Source organism: Haliaeetus albicilla, chromosome 8 (assembly GCF_947461875.1).
Source record: "Haliaeetus albicilla chromosome 8, bHalAlb1.1, whole genome shotgun sequence".
NCBI lineage: Eukaryota > Metazoa > Chordata > Aves > Accipitriformes > Accipitridae > Haliaeetus > Haliaeetus albicilla.
Window position 1 is genome coordinate 10,757,700 of NC_091490.1, and position 15,547 is coordinate 10,773,246.

Sequence of the window (15,547 nt, forward strand, 5' to 3'; positions counted from 1 at the left end):
TCCTGGGGGACAGAAGTCACTGTGATCTGGACCATGCACACTCCAAGGGGGGCAGAAAAGCTTTTTCTTCCACATTTTCTTTGCTCCTGGGCTGTACAATCTATCGCCTACCTGAGCCTTGGTGATTTTTTTGTAAGGGAGAGATGTTCCCATTTTTTTATATACCCTTCCAAGCCCCAGGCAGCTTGCAGGAGTGCTGCTGGCTGGTAACACACACCAAAAAAAAGTTAGTCTTTTGCTATTATTTCTCAGAAGCTCCATTTGACTGCATTCAGGCCTAATGTAGTGATTTCCTTGCCCTCGTGACAGCTATTTCTTACATGGGGAAGCTGCACAAAAAAAAAGTGGATGTGAAAAATGGAGCTGTGATTTATTTTCACCTCCAAATATAGAAAGACAATTTCCCCCTCTCTAAGATTTCCTCTTCCTCCTCTTTAAATAAGTCCCATGCCTTCAAACCAAGCCAGCACCCCAGTGAAATCCCATTGCCAAGGCGGCTGAGGAGATGTGTTTGTAGGGAAGTTTAAAACCATCATCAAGGTGACCAGGGACAGGCTGGCTCTTACCAGTTTCCACAGACAGCTAGCCAGGGAGGGGAGATGGTGAGGCAGCTCAGCCCCAAATCCTCCAGGCTTTCTGCAAATCAGGCATCCCGCTGATGCCAAAACTTCGCTGGCCGGAGGCTGGGGAGGGGAGCAGGACTGTGGGGAGCATCGCTCCCCTGGGATGCCAGCGGTGGGATTGATGATGTTCGTTCTCCTCCCAGCAGCGCCCGCGATTTGATTTCTCTCTGCCGACGGCGCAGCTCCCAGACAAAGGCTGTGCTCAGCGCTGGCAGGCGGGCTGGAGCTGGGGGTCGCCTCCGAGGGGACACCAGACCCGTCCTCAGCGCTGCCTGAGCCGGGGCTACCACTGGGACACGCCGGCTGTGCCCCCGTGCACACGCGTGTACCCACGCACACCCACACGCACGCTCCGGCTGCTCCCCACCTTCCCCTCAACCTCTCCTGGAAGATCCAGCAGCCGGCTCAAGGCACATCTTTTGGCATCGGAAGGATTAACTCCCCAGGGAGCAGCAGTGGAGGCTGAGCCTACGCTCCCGCCACGCATCGCCGGCTTCACAGCACGCTTGGGAGTTGTGGAGCCGACCTCTCGGCCGCTAATCCTCCTCATTGCTGGCAGCCGGAGCAGCTGGGAAGAGCGAGCGGGGCTGTAGGGTGAAGGGACAGGAGGGGAAGAGGACGGGGAGGGCTGTACACACACACGCACGCATGCACACGCACCCCGCAGACGACAGGCAGCGGCACTGGATCAGTTGCTGTTTGCAGGGAAGTCCGTAGGGAGCCGAGCGCTGAATAAAACAAGCTGGAGCATCAGGCGAGCAGATCTGTTCTCTTGCAAAAGTCCTTAAGGTAAAACCCGAGAGCGGCCGCTCCTTGTCTCGGCTGCTCTTCGGAGACCAGGCGCTGGGCTCACTGCTGTCGTGGTTGTCGTCTCTGACTATGGTTTTGTTTTTAAAGGAATCGATTGGGAAATGCCAGCAAAAGAAGTTGCTGAAAGCCAGGCTGGCACGGCCGGGAGCTGTGTGCCGCCGGTTCCGTTGCACACTGGGAGCAGCTGAACTTTGTGGGTTTTGAATATACATTTCTCCTCTGCGGACGCTTCGGGCAGCGTTACGGGGAGAGTCACGGCACGGCACCGCACACCTTGCGCCTGCTGTTACCCAGACCGAGTCCGGGGGACGGCAAAGGGGGGATTTCTGTCTCTCCAAGGACCACCACCTGTGAAAAGAAGCTGGAGAAAGGCAATTTATCTTTCTTTTCCAGATGACTGAGAATACCTACAGGATCCTGTCTCTCCAGCTTTCATCAGTGAGTAGCATCAGGGAGAGACAGCTGAGGAACAAAAATGGTATTAGTCAAAATCATTCCAGCACCTACTTTTTCCCAAGGAACTTAATGCCCGTAGGGGTTTGCTGCGGGCATTTCTAGGAGTGAGGACTGACATAGCACAGATGCATCCCTACTGGATCATGTAAGAATTTGTAAATGAGAAACCTACCCCAGCAAGACCATCTCTGCCCACTTCGCAGTACATGGTTTGGTGTAAGCACGGCAATTTTTGCCTCTTTCTCTCCCTTTTAAATCTCTTGGGCTTGGAGATCTCTTTCCTCATTGCAATTATGATTATTTGCAACATCAGTGCCATCAAAGATTGGAGCACTTTCCTCTCCCAGATCCTCCCCAGTGTTAACAAGACTCTGAACTTGGTACAGCAAGTGGAAGCCACCACCAGCTCGGTGGTAAGTGTCCTCCAGGACCCCGAGCAGGACAACTACCTGTCCAACAGCCAGTCCATGAACTCCAGCAACTTCACAGCTGGCCTGGACCACTTGTTCCAGTACTCGTACTCAGACAATGACCAGCTTTACAAGGAATACAAACCCCCTCCTCGAGACGCCATTCCTCTGCCCAAGGCCGTCCTCTACCTTCTCATGGCAGCCCTGGTGGTGGTGGCAGTGGCGTACGCCATTGTCGGGCATCTCATCAAGGACCTCATTCACGACTTTATAGGTGAGTGTGGGCATCACGCGTTGTGTGCATGTGGTCAAAAAGAGCCTGGTGCAAAGCCTGGGGATGCTGGCTGGCGTATCTCCTTTGATTTGGGTGGGTTTTAGACCAAGCCTTGACCCTTTCACATTTACAAGAGTGTTAGTTTATCTGATGTGCTGGGTTCTCCAAACTGAGCTGTACATTGATCAGCTTCCCAGAGAAAATCCTTGGGTTTAGCTCCCTTCCCAAAGAAATGAAGCTTGTGCGTGTGTGTATGTGTGTGTATAAATGGGTATGTGCGTAATTCTGTGCTGCCGAACGATTGTAAAATCCATTGGCCAGTTTCAACTGAGTTTGGATTAGAGGTCTCCAAAATGAAAAGTTTCATGGCAACAGATAACCTGAGCACGGGATAACAACCCGCTAGTGTGTTGTGAATGAAAAGCTGCCATATGAGCTTAACCCCTTATCAGACACCAGTGAATCCACAAACTCCTGGGAAACACAGCTCACCAGTCTGGCTCCCTTGTACAGCACCTAGCACAACCATCACAGCCTCTGCAACAAATCTGTACAATGATAGCCCGAAGAGTGCACATTTTTATACGGTTTGGCTTCCCGGCTCTTTCGTTTTATCCTGTTGCTGATGAACGAGGTCCCTCGTCACCGGGGACAAGAGCGCAAACACTCTGCTGGCTGCAGCCGCCGTGGGCAGGCAGAAGTGCAGGCAGAGGTGCTTGGCTGCTTAGGGCAAGCCCTCGGTGATACTCTTGCTGTTTGCCTCATAATTTGTAAGGCTGGTGGTTCCAGGGAGTGCAAATGTGACCAATTCCTTTCTGACTCCCCAGTACTTTTGGCCCCCACACCCCGACAGCCAGCTCGCCACGTCCTTTTGGGGGACAGGGCCCTCCTGCAGGAGCTGGTGGCAGTTTTCCAGCTCAGACAGGGGGCCAGGAGGGATCCACAGAGGGATTTAAGCTCTTGGCTCCTGCAGATGTGCATACCCCCCCCGAAAGCTCTGGGGAGCAATGTCCTCTGCAGGGGAGTGGGACTGAAATCTCTTTGCACACCCCTTGCTCGGAGCCTGCCCCCAGCCAGGGATGAAGCCCTGCAGGCTCCATCTCTGCAGCAGAAGGGAGATCACACTCATCTGGAGCAAAATCCACGTGTTCATTCACGATCCCCCTTTATTTCCCTGCTCCCGGGATGCAGGAGATACACATCCAGCAAAACTTCGACCGGTGCCTGCAGGGCGGGCAGCACCCATGCCTTGCTGATGGGAGGGCAAGCCAAGTCCCTCAGGCAGGGGGTCACGACTGGGCAGGGGCTGGCATATCTGGGACACGGGTATTTGGGGAGGAGGTATTTGGGACAAGAAAGGTCAGGGACTGGCAGGGAGCAGGGCTTGGGGTCTCACATGAGGCTCAGCCAGGAAAATGGCAGGGAGCTGCTGCTGAGGAGTCTTTCTTCGCTCCAGCTGGAAGGGAATGGATATTGTCTTAAAGTGTTCAATATAACACTTAATCAGCAGCTTGCTGGGGCTGTAACGTCTCCCGGCTCTGCTGCTCATCTGATTTAGCGTTGCCTTCCCAACAAAGGTAGGCAGCAGGGACAGCACCTAAAAATATACCTGTTCCTGCCCTGAGGTGCTCAAAGGACCAGGTCAGGCCAAGTTAGAAACTCCCCCTGAGGTGGGAGCCGGTCCAGTCGCAGTGCCCCTGCCCCGACTGCTGGAGTCCCTAATGCAGGAAAGCATGCGTGTGGGTGCTCAAAACCACCCCTTGGGTGGGTACTGCCAATCAGGGCCAAAATCTGCATAAATGTCGTGCCCTCCCAGGCAGGGAGGGAGGCTGAAGCTGCAGCTGAAGGCACCCGTGGCCCTGCCGTGCTATTTCCAGCTTAGCACCAATGCTCCATGGTGACCTTGGGCACCTTTTGCTTTTGCCTCCATGCGGGATGGGGTCAGCGGGGTGCCCCTTCCCTCACAAAGCCCTTTGCAAAGGGACTTCCACAGCCTTTCACAGCACCGTGGCTGTCCCAGGGCTGGACAGGCACAGGGACAGCCCTGGGGTCTGCCTGCTTTCTGCCCCTTTGGAAGAAGCCCTTTCCTTCCCAGCTGAACGCCCTCGCTGAGGGCAGAGCATCCTCCCTGCCCCAGGTGGAGGTGACATCTCTCCAAGTTAGGATCAGAAATCCAGACGTGAGCTTCTGCCCCATCCAGACAGAGAGGAGAAGGCATTTCCTAAACTCCAGCAGCACCCCTCAGTGCCCAAGGCTGCCTCTGGCTAGTCCTATTTGGCACTCTGGGCCCATCTTCACACCATTTATACGCTTAAGATGAGCCAGTGCTTGGAGAAGAGCGGACAAGACCATGTTTGTTAACACTGTCAAGCAGCAGCCTTTAAAGAGAAGGTTTCATTTGAATGAGTTTGCATAAAATGACTTCAGGGACAGGACAGAGGGACCAAGGGATAGTAAATAAGAAGCTGGTCTATTAGCTGCCTTAACACAATGCCTGGATTTATATACTCGGCAGCAGCTCCAACCTCCGCTATCAGCATTTCTGCGCTAATCATATTTAGAAGGATACAGAGAGAGATGGAAATAAGATGCCAAAGGGCTGGAGCCTGTTTCGGGGAGATTAAAGTGTGAATAGTTAATCGCTACTTTAAACAGTCACTCAGAGACATCAGGGATGATTTGGACTCCTCAATAACAGCTTGTAGGACACGGCTGGGGGAGTCAAAGCATCACCCGGCCCCATGCGCTCACGGGGACCATGAGAAGCGGGCACTGGGCTTGGTTTGGGATGGCAGAGGGGCTCTCGGGATGCTGCCGAGTTCTTCCCCTGCAAAATCTGAATGGGTATTTGAGACATCAACACCTCTCTCGCAGCCACTTCTTAAAAATTCAATTAGAGCTTGTCCAGGCATCCCCAGGGGGAGATGAATGCTGCTGTGATGCCTAGTGGGGTAGGGAGGAGTGGAAAATGGGAGGCTGCATTGGAGGAGAGGGAAAGATGTATTGTTGGAGAGCAGGAAGGCAGAGTTCCCCTTCAGCCAGGGTGGGGATTCTGTCTGTCCTTATCCCCCAGAGCACCTGGATATGGATAAGAGGGCTCTGAAAGAGCCCCTCTTCAGCTCTTCCTGGAGACACCTGGCCATAATACCTTAATTTCTCTCTGGTCCCTCCCCGCTTGCTCTGAACTGACAAAGTCTCATGTTTGCGACTTTCCCAAAACTCATCAGACATCTCTGCTTGGGGATGGATGCGAGTCCCCCGAGGCGGGAGGAAGGCTCCTGCATGAGCGCAGCTCAGACCTGGCTACCAGTTAAGACAAATGGGGTCAAAGCATTTGGAAAGCAGCTTAACTCAGGAGCGCTGGAGAGCTGCCAGAGACAGCGCTGCGGCGAAGTACCGGCTTGGCAAATGACAAGCCTGTCGCCAACGTACGAAGTGCCTAATTACTGCAATCCTTGGGAATCAGCCCGCCCTCCCTCCTCCGTCCCCAGCAGTTCACTGAATATTGCCCTTATTTAAAAAAAGGAGAAAAGGGGAAAAAAAAAGTTTGACTGGAAACAAAGCTGTTGCCATGGAGACTGCAGCGCATGTGGTCCCCGGGAAAGCATCTCGCTGCCTGCACGGGAACCACACGGAAGGGTCTGTTGGTCTGCATGGGAGCTGATGCTTGACGGGGAGACCTTTGCTGGTGTCACCCAGTTCAGCCAAGGTCTCTTCTGTGTTGCTGATCTCTGGAGGAGACCTTGAGGAAACTTTTCCTGCCCAGCTGGGGTAAGGCAAGACAGGCTTGCCGATGCCAGCAGGACTGTGCTGGTTGATGACTTTGGGACTGCTCAAACTCCTAAGACATTCTTGGAGCGGGGTCTTTCTTTTCTTTGCCCTTTTGACCCACCAGCTGTATTTTTATTTTTCAGCCTTATCTCTACCCGCCACATTTCAGGCTTCTTTAGGAAATGGTCTCCTTGAACAAAAGAACTGTGCATGAATGTAGCATTGCTGAAAATAGCTGCTGGGTGATCCTGCAGGGATTCGGGATCTGCTTTTAATTGCTCCCACGCAGAACCACAGGGCTCTTAGGATAATTCAGCCTGTGGCATGGATTGCAGATAGCGTCTCAGGCCCATCAGAGAGGGCTTCGATCTTCTCTTCAGGCTCTGTTTTGGGGGTGATACATTTGCCTCCTAAAGTTATGGGAAAAGACCGTGTCAGGTTTCCTTCTGTTTCCCCACCTTGGTGCTAACCCACCTCTGACACTAACCCCCCTACCTCAGTTTCCCTTTTGGTTCATGGGGGTGCATTAGGGGTTCCTTAGCCACTATTTTAGGGGTGCTGATGTCTAGCAGCAGCTGTGTTAGGATGGCTTTCACCAGGTTAATTCCTGCTCCCAGCTACTGTAATAACAGGCAGATGCCCCATCCCTGCATCCACCCTGGCATCGCTGCAGCTGTGGGCTGCAGCTATCGGCTGGACAAGCAGCCACAGTGGTCTGGCCCTGAGAAAAGCAGGCAGAGGTGGCCCCTCTCTAGGACGGCTGCTTTCACCACCAAACCTTTGAAGCACAAAGCCTGAGCAGTGAGATGGCTCCCAGCACACGCTGCCAGGGATTGACCGAGGCTGGTCTCGAGGATGCACCATCCCACAGCGGCATTTCCATTCCTGCCATTGCGTGGTCCAGTGATGGGCTGCGACAGGTCCCTGGGGTAAGGACCGTGCCTTTCTACTCCTCTGCAAGTGCTGGTCTTCCTTGAGCTGAGACCGAGCAGGGCTTCTCACTGTCTGGCCATCTTTGCTCTGCCTCTATGGTGAATGCCTAAGACTGGAAGACATGGAGAGCAATTAACCACCCCCAGGAGCATCCCTGGCTCCCACGTACCACACCCGAGTCATCACCTCTTGGAGACCCACTCTCTGCCCTGAGGATGGGACTGGGATCAAATCCAGGCTTCGTCTGGGGTTATACTGGTGCAGAGAAGCTGTTTTTAAGAGAAAATTGTGATAAATTGAATGTCTTTTCTGTGTCACCCCCTTTCCCCACCAGACACTTCGTGCCCGTGACAGCTCTGCAGAGGGACAGTGTCCTTACCTGTCCATCAGCAAAGCAGTGTTCTTGTGTTGCTCAGGGTGCAGGACAGTTTTGACTCGGCCAGCACGACTAACCTATGAAATTTTTGCAAAACAGGAAGGAAGAACAAACTCCAACAGCAAGTTAATTTAGAAAGACATGACTCTGGGGAGAAAGAGGGATTTCTTTACTAACAAATTACTACTGACAGAGGCAGACAGAGATTTTCCAGCAGAACAAACCTGGGAGATATCTGCTGATTTTGCTAATGAATGAGCAGAGTCTGTCCTGCAAATGAGACAGATACAGTGTCCAGCTGCAACTGCTGCATCATGCCAAACGTATGAGGGATACCCTTGAACTCATGTCCATTGGGAATGCTTTGGCTGGAGCTGGTGCTGCTCTGCTGCAGGGTACGAGGCGATCTCTGGGTCAGGACCTGTTTCAAACAAAGAGGTCTTCTGCTCCTGCTGCTGGGAAAAGGGCTTTTTTAGCAGCTGTTTTCACACCCAGCTCCATTTAAAGCAAGTAAAACTAGAGCATGATTTTGTTCATCTAACATGTTTCCCCTTCCGTTCCTTGTTTCCATCTCTGCAGGGAGTGTGAATGTCTCACTCACCAGCTTGCATTTAAATTTCAGCCCTTTCTCCACCTCCCTTTGCTCTTCTGTCAGGGACATCTGTTTTCCAGTGGCTGGAGTGCCTCATGGACACCCTGCCCTGTCACCGATGAATGCAGGGGACCTGGCCAACGCACCTGAATGAGACTGAGTGTAGAGCAACCCTGTGCCCCTGTGTACACAGGCAGCAGGAGGCTGCTCCCCGCTGCCTGCGCTGTAAGGGGTTTCTGAGCGAGGATGGTCCCTCATGCTGCCAGTGTGAGGAGGGGTAAAACACACTGCAAAATCTGGGCAGCCCAGAACAGTATTTTTCTGCCCCTTTGGATCAGCGCATCCCAAGGGTCCTGCTTCCAGGCATGCTGTCAAAGACTCAGGCAGAGCCAGGGAGGTGCAGGGGCACTTTGTGCCACATCACTCTGCTATTTATGGAGAGATGCTATTCTGCAGCTCCTGATCTACCCAGTCTACCCTATCTTCTCTCCCCAGCTGCTTTGGATCAATTGCTCCATATCGATCTCACCCCATCTCAGCACTTTCCACCTCGCCTTTCGCCCTGCAAGACCTCAGCAGGCATGCTGAGCCTCGGCAGCACCTGGAGAGAAGGGAGAAGTGTCTCTGGGTTAGATGCTGCTCCCCCAGCCTGGCCGAGAAAGTCACTTTGTCCCTCTCTTTCATCTGAGGCATACGTGCCTGTGTGCATGCTCTGATTTTGTGGCATGTGTTACAAGCTCCTTCCAGGGGCTGGGTAGGAGCAGGCAATGCTTTTCCTTACCTCCAAAGTGTGGCCGTCCTGGGTCCAGGGGTGCCACTGCCCCAGGAGTGCACCACGGGGCCCCTGCTCGCCCCAGCTCTGCCCTTGAGTACCCCAGGTCCATTGGGTGTCCCGGTTCAGCCTGACTCTGCTTGTTTTCTAGCTAGAGCACGTGTGAACCTGAATGTGGACTTTTCTCTGAAAGAGGATTTCATTTTCCTCTCGGTGCCAACTGTGTCCATTTTCTGTTCCCCATGCAGACCTCCTGCCAGGTGTGAGGGATGGAGAGAGAAATACTGGTCATGATGCTAAGAGCTTCAGCTAACTTCAGTCAGTCACCACCGTCCCTCAGCTCCTGGCCCCTCACCACCCTCCATCACCTGATTACAACCCCCCACAGGGTTCATTATCCGAGGTTTCTAACGCACGCTTGTGCACAATGTGAGGTTGTGCATCCCATCCCCTGCAAAGGTTCTTCCACATCAGAACAAGGTTTAATCACATCAGGACCAAAATGTGCAGGTCCCCTCTTTCCTCCCCCTCATCCCTCCCCAGACATCCCATGGGGGACCTTGGGGGACCCCAGTTTCTCACCCACAGGCTGAGCAAGCTGGGGAGAAGCTGGAGGGAGAAGCTGAGAAGGAGCATGCACAGCTGGGACAGAGCCGGCCAGCGGCAGCTCTGTCAATGAGGGCGCTGACATTTTTATGGTTGTTTCTTCAGGGTCCCGCTGGCAGGAGATCCTCCGCTGGCTCCATGGGGCCTCACTCCCCTCTTCCACACATGGCAACATGCTGAAGTTACAGGCCATAAATGGCCACAAATAACGTGTAATTGTGTAATTACTTCACTCCTTACTTACACAGTCAAATCATAAAGGCATCGCAGTAAATACCCTCTAATGACAGCCTAATTACATCTTCCTGCAGATTACCGGGTAATTAGATCCAGCAGGCTCCAGAAATAATTCCCAGGGAAGCAGCGGTTCAGATTAGCGCGTACAATCCAGCCTGCTCTTACCCGGGAATTAGACTGTGGCAGCCTCACACGAGCCGCACTCCCCGGGCACCCTGGCCAGCCATGTCCCCTTTGGTGATGATGCACCATGACCCTTTTCCCATGGAAACAGCTTTTGCTGAGCCCCCCGGTGCTCTCCCAAAACACCCATCCTCTGCGTTTCTGCCTTTACCACGGTGCCATGCCCAGCTCTTGCTTCTTCTGCTGCCTGCAAATGTTCAGGCATTTGCCACGGGTTCATCACTTGGCCACCAAATGCCACTTCCCCTTGCTCACAGGCACGCAAAGCTGTGCTCTTTGCTTCCCGTTGCATGCAGCAACCCTCACCCGATGGCTCCTGGTGTATTTGGGGACCTGTCACCTCTTCTTCTACAGGTTATTCCCCTTCTTCTGTGCCGGACCAGCCTCTGCTCCCACTGGAGTTTTACGGCTGACGTCAAGGAAAGCAAGCCAAGACCTTTAATAGTATTTGTAGGAGGCAATCTTGTTATTGGTTTCCAGATCCTCCTCACGCCAAGCGGCTGCGTAGGGGCTGGTGCGAGCCTGGGAGGTCTTGGGGGCAGGAGGGGGGGGTCCGGCCAGCGTGGGCCCAGCCCAGGCTGCAGGGCCAGGCTGGGAAGCACCCAGTGGAGTGTTTGGCTTTGGTCTAAATCCAGTAGATCCAAGCAAAATGGAGGCTATAAAGGAAAAAATACCTAAATGAGCCTTCCAGGCGTAGCTGATTTCCTTGGGGAAGGGTTGTGATGGGGAGCCTAGGTTCTGGTGGGGTCTCTGCACCATGCAAGTGAAAGCTAAATGCCCTGGTTGGGACTCAGGGCAGACCCAGGGCTCCCCAAAAGCCTTTGGACCACGTCTTTGCTGAGTTTCCCAATCACTCTTGCCAGCACCACGGTAGTTGTGGGGACTGTGGTGGTTCTTCTTCTGCCCTTCCCACCGCAAAACTGATAGACCCCACTGGCATGGTGATGGAGGTGAACAAAAAAGGAAAACCACGAAAAAACAGTCACTCTCCGGACACGTTGCCTGCACCCAGCATGCTGGGAGCTCTCTCCTCCTTGGAGCCTGCACCCACTTCAAGCCAGCCCACACCGGCAGTGGGGCACAACCCCCTCTTCTCCCTGCCCGGCCCCCATGGCAGGGGTGGACACCCCCCCTGGCTCCACAGCATAAGCATCACCACAAAAGCCATGCCCTGCGCCCTTGGGGATTGTGTGGCCAAATGGTTTCAGACTGGAGAAGAAAGTCAGATGTTGCATTGCAAAAATGACAAAACTTTGGGTGGTGGGGTTTTTTGCTTTGGTTTGGTTGTTTTTTGTTTGTTTTTTTTTTTTCAAAAAAGAAGCAGCAGGTTTGAGGCTTTCAAAAAAGCCCCAAACTCAACCTATGGTGCACATGCCAAACACAGGGAGGACCACAGGTCATTCCCATCTCTCTTCTTACACCTGCAGCAATGTCTGGATACCACTGGTGACCCAAGAAATTAGATCTTCCACTCCCTTCACACCTGGGATCCCACCCTGGCATTTGCCATCATTCAGCCTTGCTTTTGCTGCAAAACATTTTTCTACAGCCCGTGAAAAAGGCAATGTCTCACTGTGATTGAATTTCTCTGGCCCGGCTCCACCAGGCAGCCTGAGTCCTCCACCAAAGAGCTGCAGCTGAATTGCCCCATAAGGACAGAAAATACCCCATGCCACAAAGGACAGAAGTGTTATTTCTTGAGAGCGATCCATTAGCAAATAGTGGAGTCCCTCAGAAACAACTAAACCATGCTTGTCCTTTTGCCTGCCTCCGGATAGCCGTCTCTGCTTTATTTTGGGAGCAGGGCTGAAGCAGAGGGGTCCTGGTGCTCCACTGCCCACTGCCACCGGGTCCTGCCCAGCCCCAGGGGCTCCTCTCCCCTCACCTGGGTTTCCCCAGCTTTGGTTTCCTCATCGCTGATGTCCCCCCATCGTGGCTGGGCACAGCTGCTCACCACCCAAACAGCCAATTTTTTTAAAAAATAGGTATTTGGGAAGCAGCACCACTTGCCTCCACTGAGCCGCAGCCCCTCGTGCTGCAGGGGATATCTTGATCACACCACCATCCAGCAGCGATCACTGTATTTTGGGGGGGGGATCAGTAACCCCCAGGGTTATGAGAGTGGCTGGATCAGCTCAGAGCCACGTCCTGGTGCTCCAGTGACCTGCCAGAAGCACAGCCCCAAAGCTGCCCATGGAGGGTTTGAAGCCCTGGTGTGGCTGTGACACACTCCCGTGGCAGATAAACCATGTCCTCAGCCATGCCTCCAGCCCCAGTTGGATGTCTCATGGTTATTCAATCATCCTCTCTGTTTCTGACACAAAAAAACCCGCTGTAGGAAATCCATTGCTGGAGAGCCCAGATGCATACTTCTTTTCGGAGACACTTCTTTTTCATTTTGGGGATTAGCGGGGTGATTTCATTTGCCTAAGCCAGGAGGGCTTCCAGCAGCCAGCAGCCTGAAAACCAGCCAAGAGCTGGGAAGAGCAGAGACCCTGGTACCAGGGGAGAGAGGGGGCTGAAGGGGCAGGGGTGGGCAAGGGACACTCCTGGGGGGTGAACACCCAGAGCGAGGGGTAGGATGTAGCGGGAGGCAGCAATTTCCCAGCCAGCTTTGACTTGGGAACAGCGAGCAGTACCCAGGGGCTTGTTTTGTGCTTTTCCCTCCTCCAGACTGGATCTTCGGCCCCGGCCCAGATGACAACAGCAACAAGAGCGACGTCAACTGCATCAGCAACAGCGTCAATGAGATGAGCGAGATGCCTGAGGCACCGCGGCACAGGGACCGCCAGCCCCAGGACGTGGTCATTGCCATCGGCGAGACCTCCCACCTGCCGCAACAGACGTGACCGGCGTAGTGTCCGGGCCAGGCGGGATGGAGCAGTGGGATGGAGCGGAGGGATGGAGCAGAGGGATGGAGTGGAGGGATGGGGCAGCAGGATGGCACAGCGGGACAGTGCAGCAATCACCTTGCAGGACCAGGCAACAAGAGGAAAGGACAGGCAGAGCCGGCACCATGGAGCAAAGCCCTCCTCACCCCGGTTTTGCCAACCTCTAAGGACCTTGCCGGGGTGGGCAGCATCACCCTTTCTCCTGGGTTCATCAGTCCTGCCCTGATGTCTGCCCGTGGGTTCGTGACCTCCATTTCTTCCCTGTGAATAGCAAAAAAAAAGCAAATGCAAAATACACCCACCAAACAAAGCTCGCAAGAGAAATGAGCCAGAGAGGAGCCGGGCGGTCCTTTGGCATTCAGCTGTCCATGGCACGGGGATGGGGTGGTGAAAAGGGTGAAGGAGACAAAGAGGCTGCATGAGAAATAGGGATGTCTGTGTTTCTGGGGACAGATGCAGGATGCAGCAGGGAGCTGGGGTTGCAGTGTGAGCCAGAGGCTGCAGAAAGGCACTGAAATGTCAGTAGGGGCTAAATCCAGCCCGGTACATTGATGACCCGCCCAGGCCATCACTCCTCCCCGTAGTTTTGCAGCTCCAGCTCGCAGCCCATTTCAGCAGGTGCATCCCATGGCTCTGGGACAAGGGGGTGACAGCCCCACCTCCCCAGAGAGCCTTCCTCCCCCATGCCCATGGCCAGACCAGGGCCACCACCTGCGCTCCACCACCAGCTCTGGTTGAGCCCAGCATCTCCTGACCGGGAGCAGCCCTGCTGAGGCACGGCACACCCCTGTTCTCCAAGGAAAGTTGCTGGAGGGGAGGGCAGGAAACCCCAACTCTTCGGGAGAGAAAATAGTCCCTATATGGTAGCAACCCTCAGACTCATCCCAGCGTGGCCATCCCCCTTGTCACCCCCAAACTAGCTACCACCACGAGGGGTGCTGGCTCTGCACTGGGGTCAGCCACATGTGTATGCACTGATGGAGTGGGGAGACCTTCCTCGTCTCCTTGGGAGCCTTCCTCTTCCCTGCCAGGGCAACATCACCCCAAACTGCCCTTCTCTCTTCCTGCCACTTCTCTCTGCCCAAAGGCATCCTTTCCCATTGCTATCTCCAGGCAGATCCCTGCTCCCTCCTTTTTAAGAGGCTCAGGGAAAGCCAGCAGCAGCCAAGGTGGGGGGTGAGCTCCCAAACCAAGCAGAAAAAGGAGCATCCTGATGGCTTCATTGGTATTTTAAGGACAGCTCTTGCCCCATTCAGGGTTTTAAACCAGGATCCATCATTTCTCTGTAAAGCAGAGCAGAGGCACCAGGACCAAGCTTATTCCTTGGTCCTGGTGCCTCTTCCTTATGAAGATCCCTTTGATCTCCACATCTTTCCTGAACTTAAAAAAAGGCTATACTAATGGCCCAGAGACCCGATTATGGGAAAAGGCAAGTAGTCGGGAATTCTGCCTCTAATTCAGGGAGAGGAGCCCTGCCTTTCCCAGCCTGAGGTACCCAGCACACCCCTAATAGCAGGGGACAGAGCATCATTTTACCCTTCTGAAAGCGGTTAGGGAAAATGGATGTGCTTTCGACCTCCTGCTCTGATGGCTTTTAATGACAGCCATACCAGCAGTCTCACGCTGGGGCTTTGTCAGCTTTGCAGCAAGCAAAGGTGGTAGTGACAGTACTGCAAACCTTCCCCCAGTAATTAACCATCTCCAGTCAGACACATCATTGCTGCCACCATCGTTTTTCTCCCATTTTTTTGTCCCTGGGTTTGTAACACGGCTGCTCTGGCAGCTGCCAGACGGCTCCTGCACTGGGGCTGTCGAGGGGAGCTGGGCAGTGATGCTGCAGCAGCGTGGGGGGATGCGGGGGGTGTGATCCCGGGTCTGTTGGCCCCTGGGAGCGGGGCTGCAGTGCCGGAGCTGGCTGTGGGCTGGGGAAACTGGGAAGGTCCAGATTCCTGGAGGCCAGGAAATTGGCAGGGGGGTGCGGGGTATCCTTGCTTCCCTGCCCTTTCAATGTCTAGAGGCTGGGCATCGGGTTCACGCAGGTCCCCCCGGCCACTTCTGCGGAGGGGTGGTGGGACCATGTGTCCAGCACAGATGCTCCCTCAAAGGGACCAGTACCCGCCATGGGGACATGCCACTCACCCGGGCAAGACTGGTCCCCCTGTGGCTGCAGACAACAGTCCCAGCAGCAATTCTGCATCAGGGACCCATCGCCCACCAGCAGCTGGAAGTAAGACGGAGCCTTCCCTGAGGATGGAGGCAGCCACCTCCGCTCCAGCCGGGTTCTTGCTCCCTTCCCAAGACACCTTGGGTCCCACATGGCGTGGTTTGACCATGGGGAGCTGCTCCTGCGACAAGCAGCAGCTCGTACCCAGGGCCAGGGTGGCTGTCACCCACCCCAGGCCACTGTCCTCCGAGCAGGAGGAGAAGGAAGGAGCCAAGCTCCCTCCTGTGGCCGCCTGCACCGGGTCCCACCGGGCTGCTCAAGGCTGGGAAGGAGAAGGAAGCACCCACGACCCTCTCCCCTCCCCGGCCTCCTGGAGCCAGGACCCCCCCTTGGAAGCCCCTCTTTTGCAGGGATGCAAGGAGGGATCCTGGTGCTGTGTTCAGCCCCCG

At 54.5% G+C, this 15,547-nt stretch overlaps 1 protein-coding gene across 3 annotated transcripts; it reads left to right on the forward strand.

Moving 5' to 3' along the window:
- Positions 1 to 897: 897 nt before the first annotated feature.
- LOC138686373 (uncharacterized) lies at positions 898 to 13,473 on the forward strand. Of its 3 annotated transcripts, none has more exons than XM_069788833.1 (3): positions 898 to 1,412; positions 1,521 to 2,573; positions 12,717 to 13,473. In XM_069788833.1, the coding sequence occupies exons 2-3, from the start codon at positions 2,096 to 2,098 to the stop codon at positions 12,890 to 12,892; spliced, it is 654 nt and encodes a 217-aa protein (XP_069644934.1). In that variant the 5' UTR covers positions 898 to 1,412; positions 1,521 to 2,095; the 3' UTR covers positions 12,893 to 13,473. The 3 variants fall into 3 exon arrangements, with proteins under 3 accessions (XP_069644934.1, XP_069644936.1, XP_069644935.1); XM_069788835.1 differs by having other exon boundaries at positions 1,827 to 2,573; XM_069788834.1 differs by having other exon boundaries at positions 898 to 2,573.
- The last annotated feature ends 2,074 nt before the right edge of the window (positions 13,474 to 15,547 follow it).

Bases quoted from the DNA above. Each gene is read 5' to 3' on its own strand.
- LOC138686373 (XM_069788834.1), top strand. From the start codon at position 2,096: ATGGTTTGGTGTAAGCACGGCAATTTTTGCCTCTTTCTCTCCCTTTTA. The intron at 2,574-12,716 runs GTGAGTGTGGGC...TCCCTCCTCCAG, and splicing joins CCTCATTCACGACTTTATAG to ACTGGATCTTCGGCCCCGGC.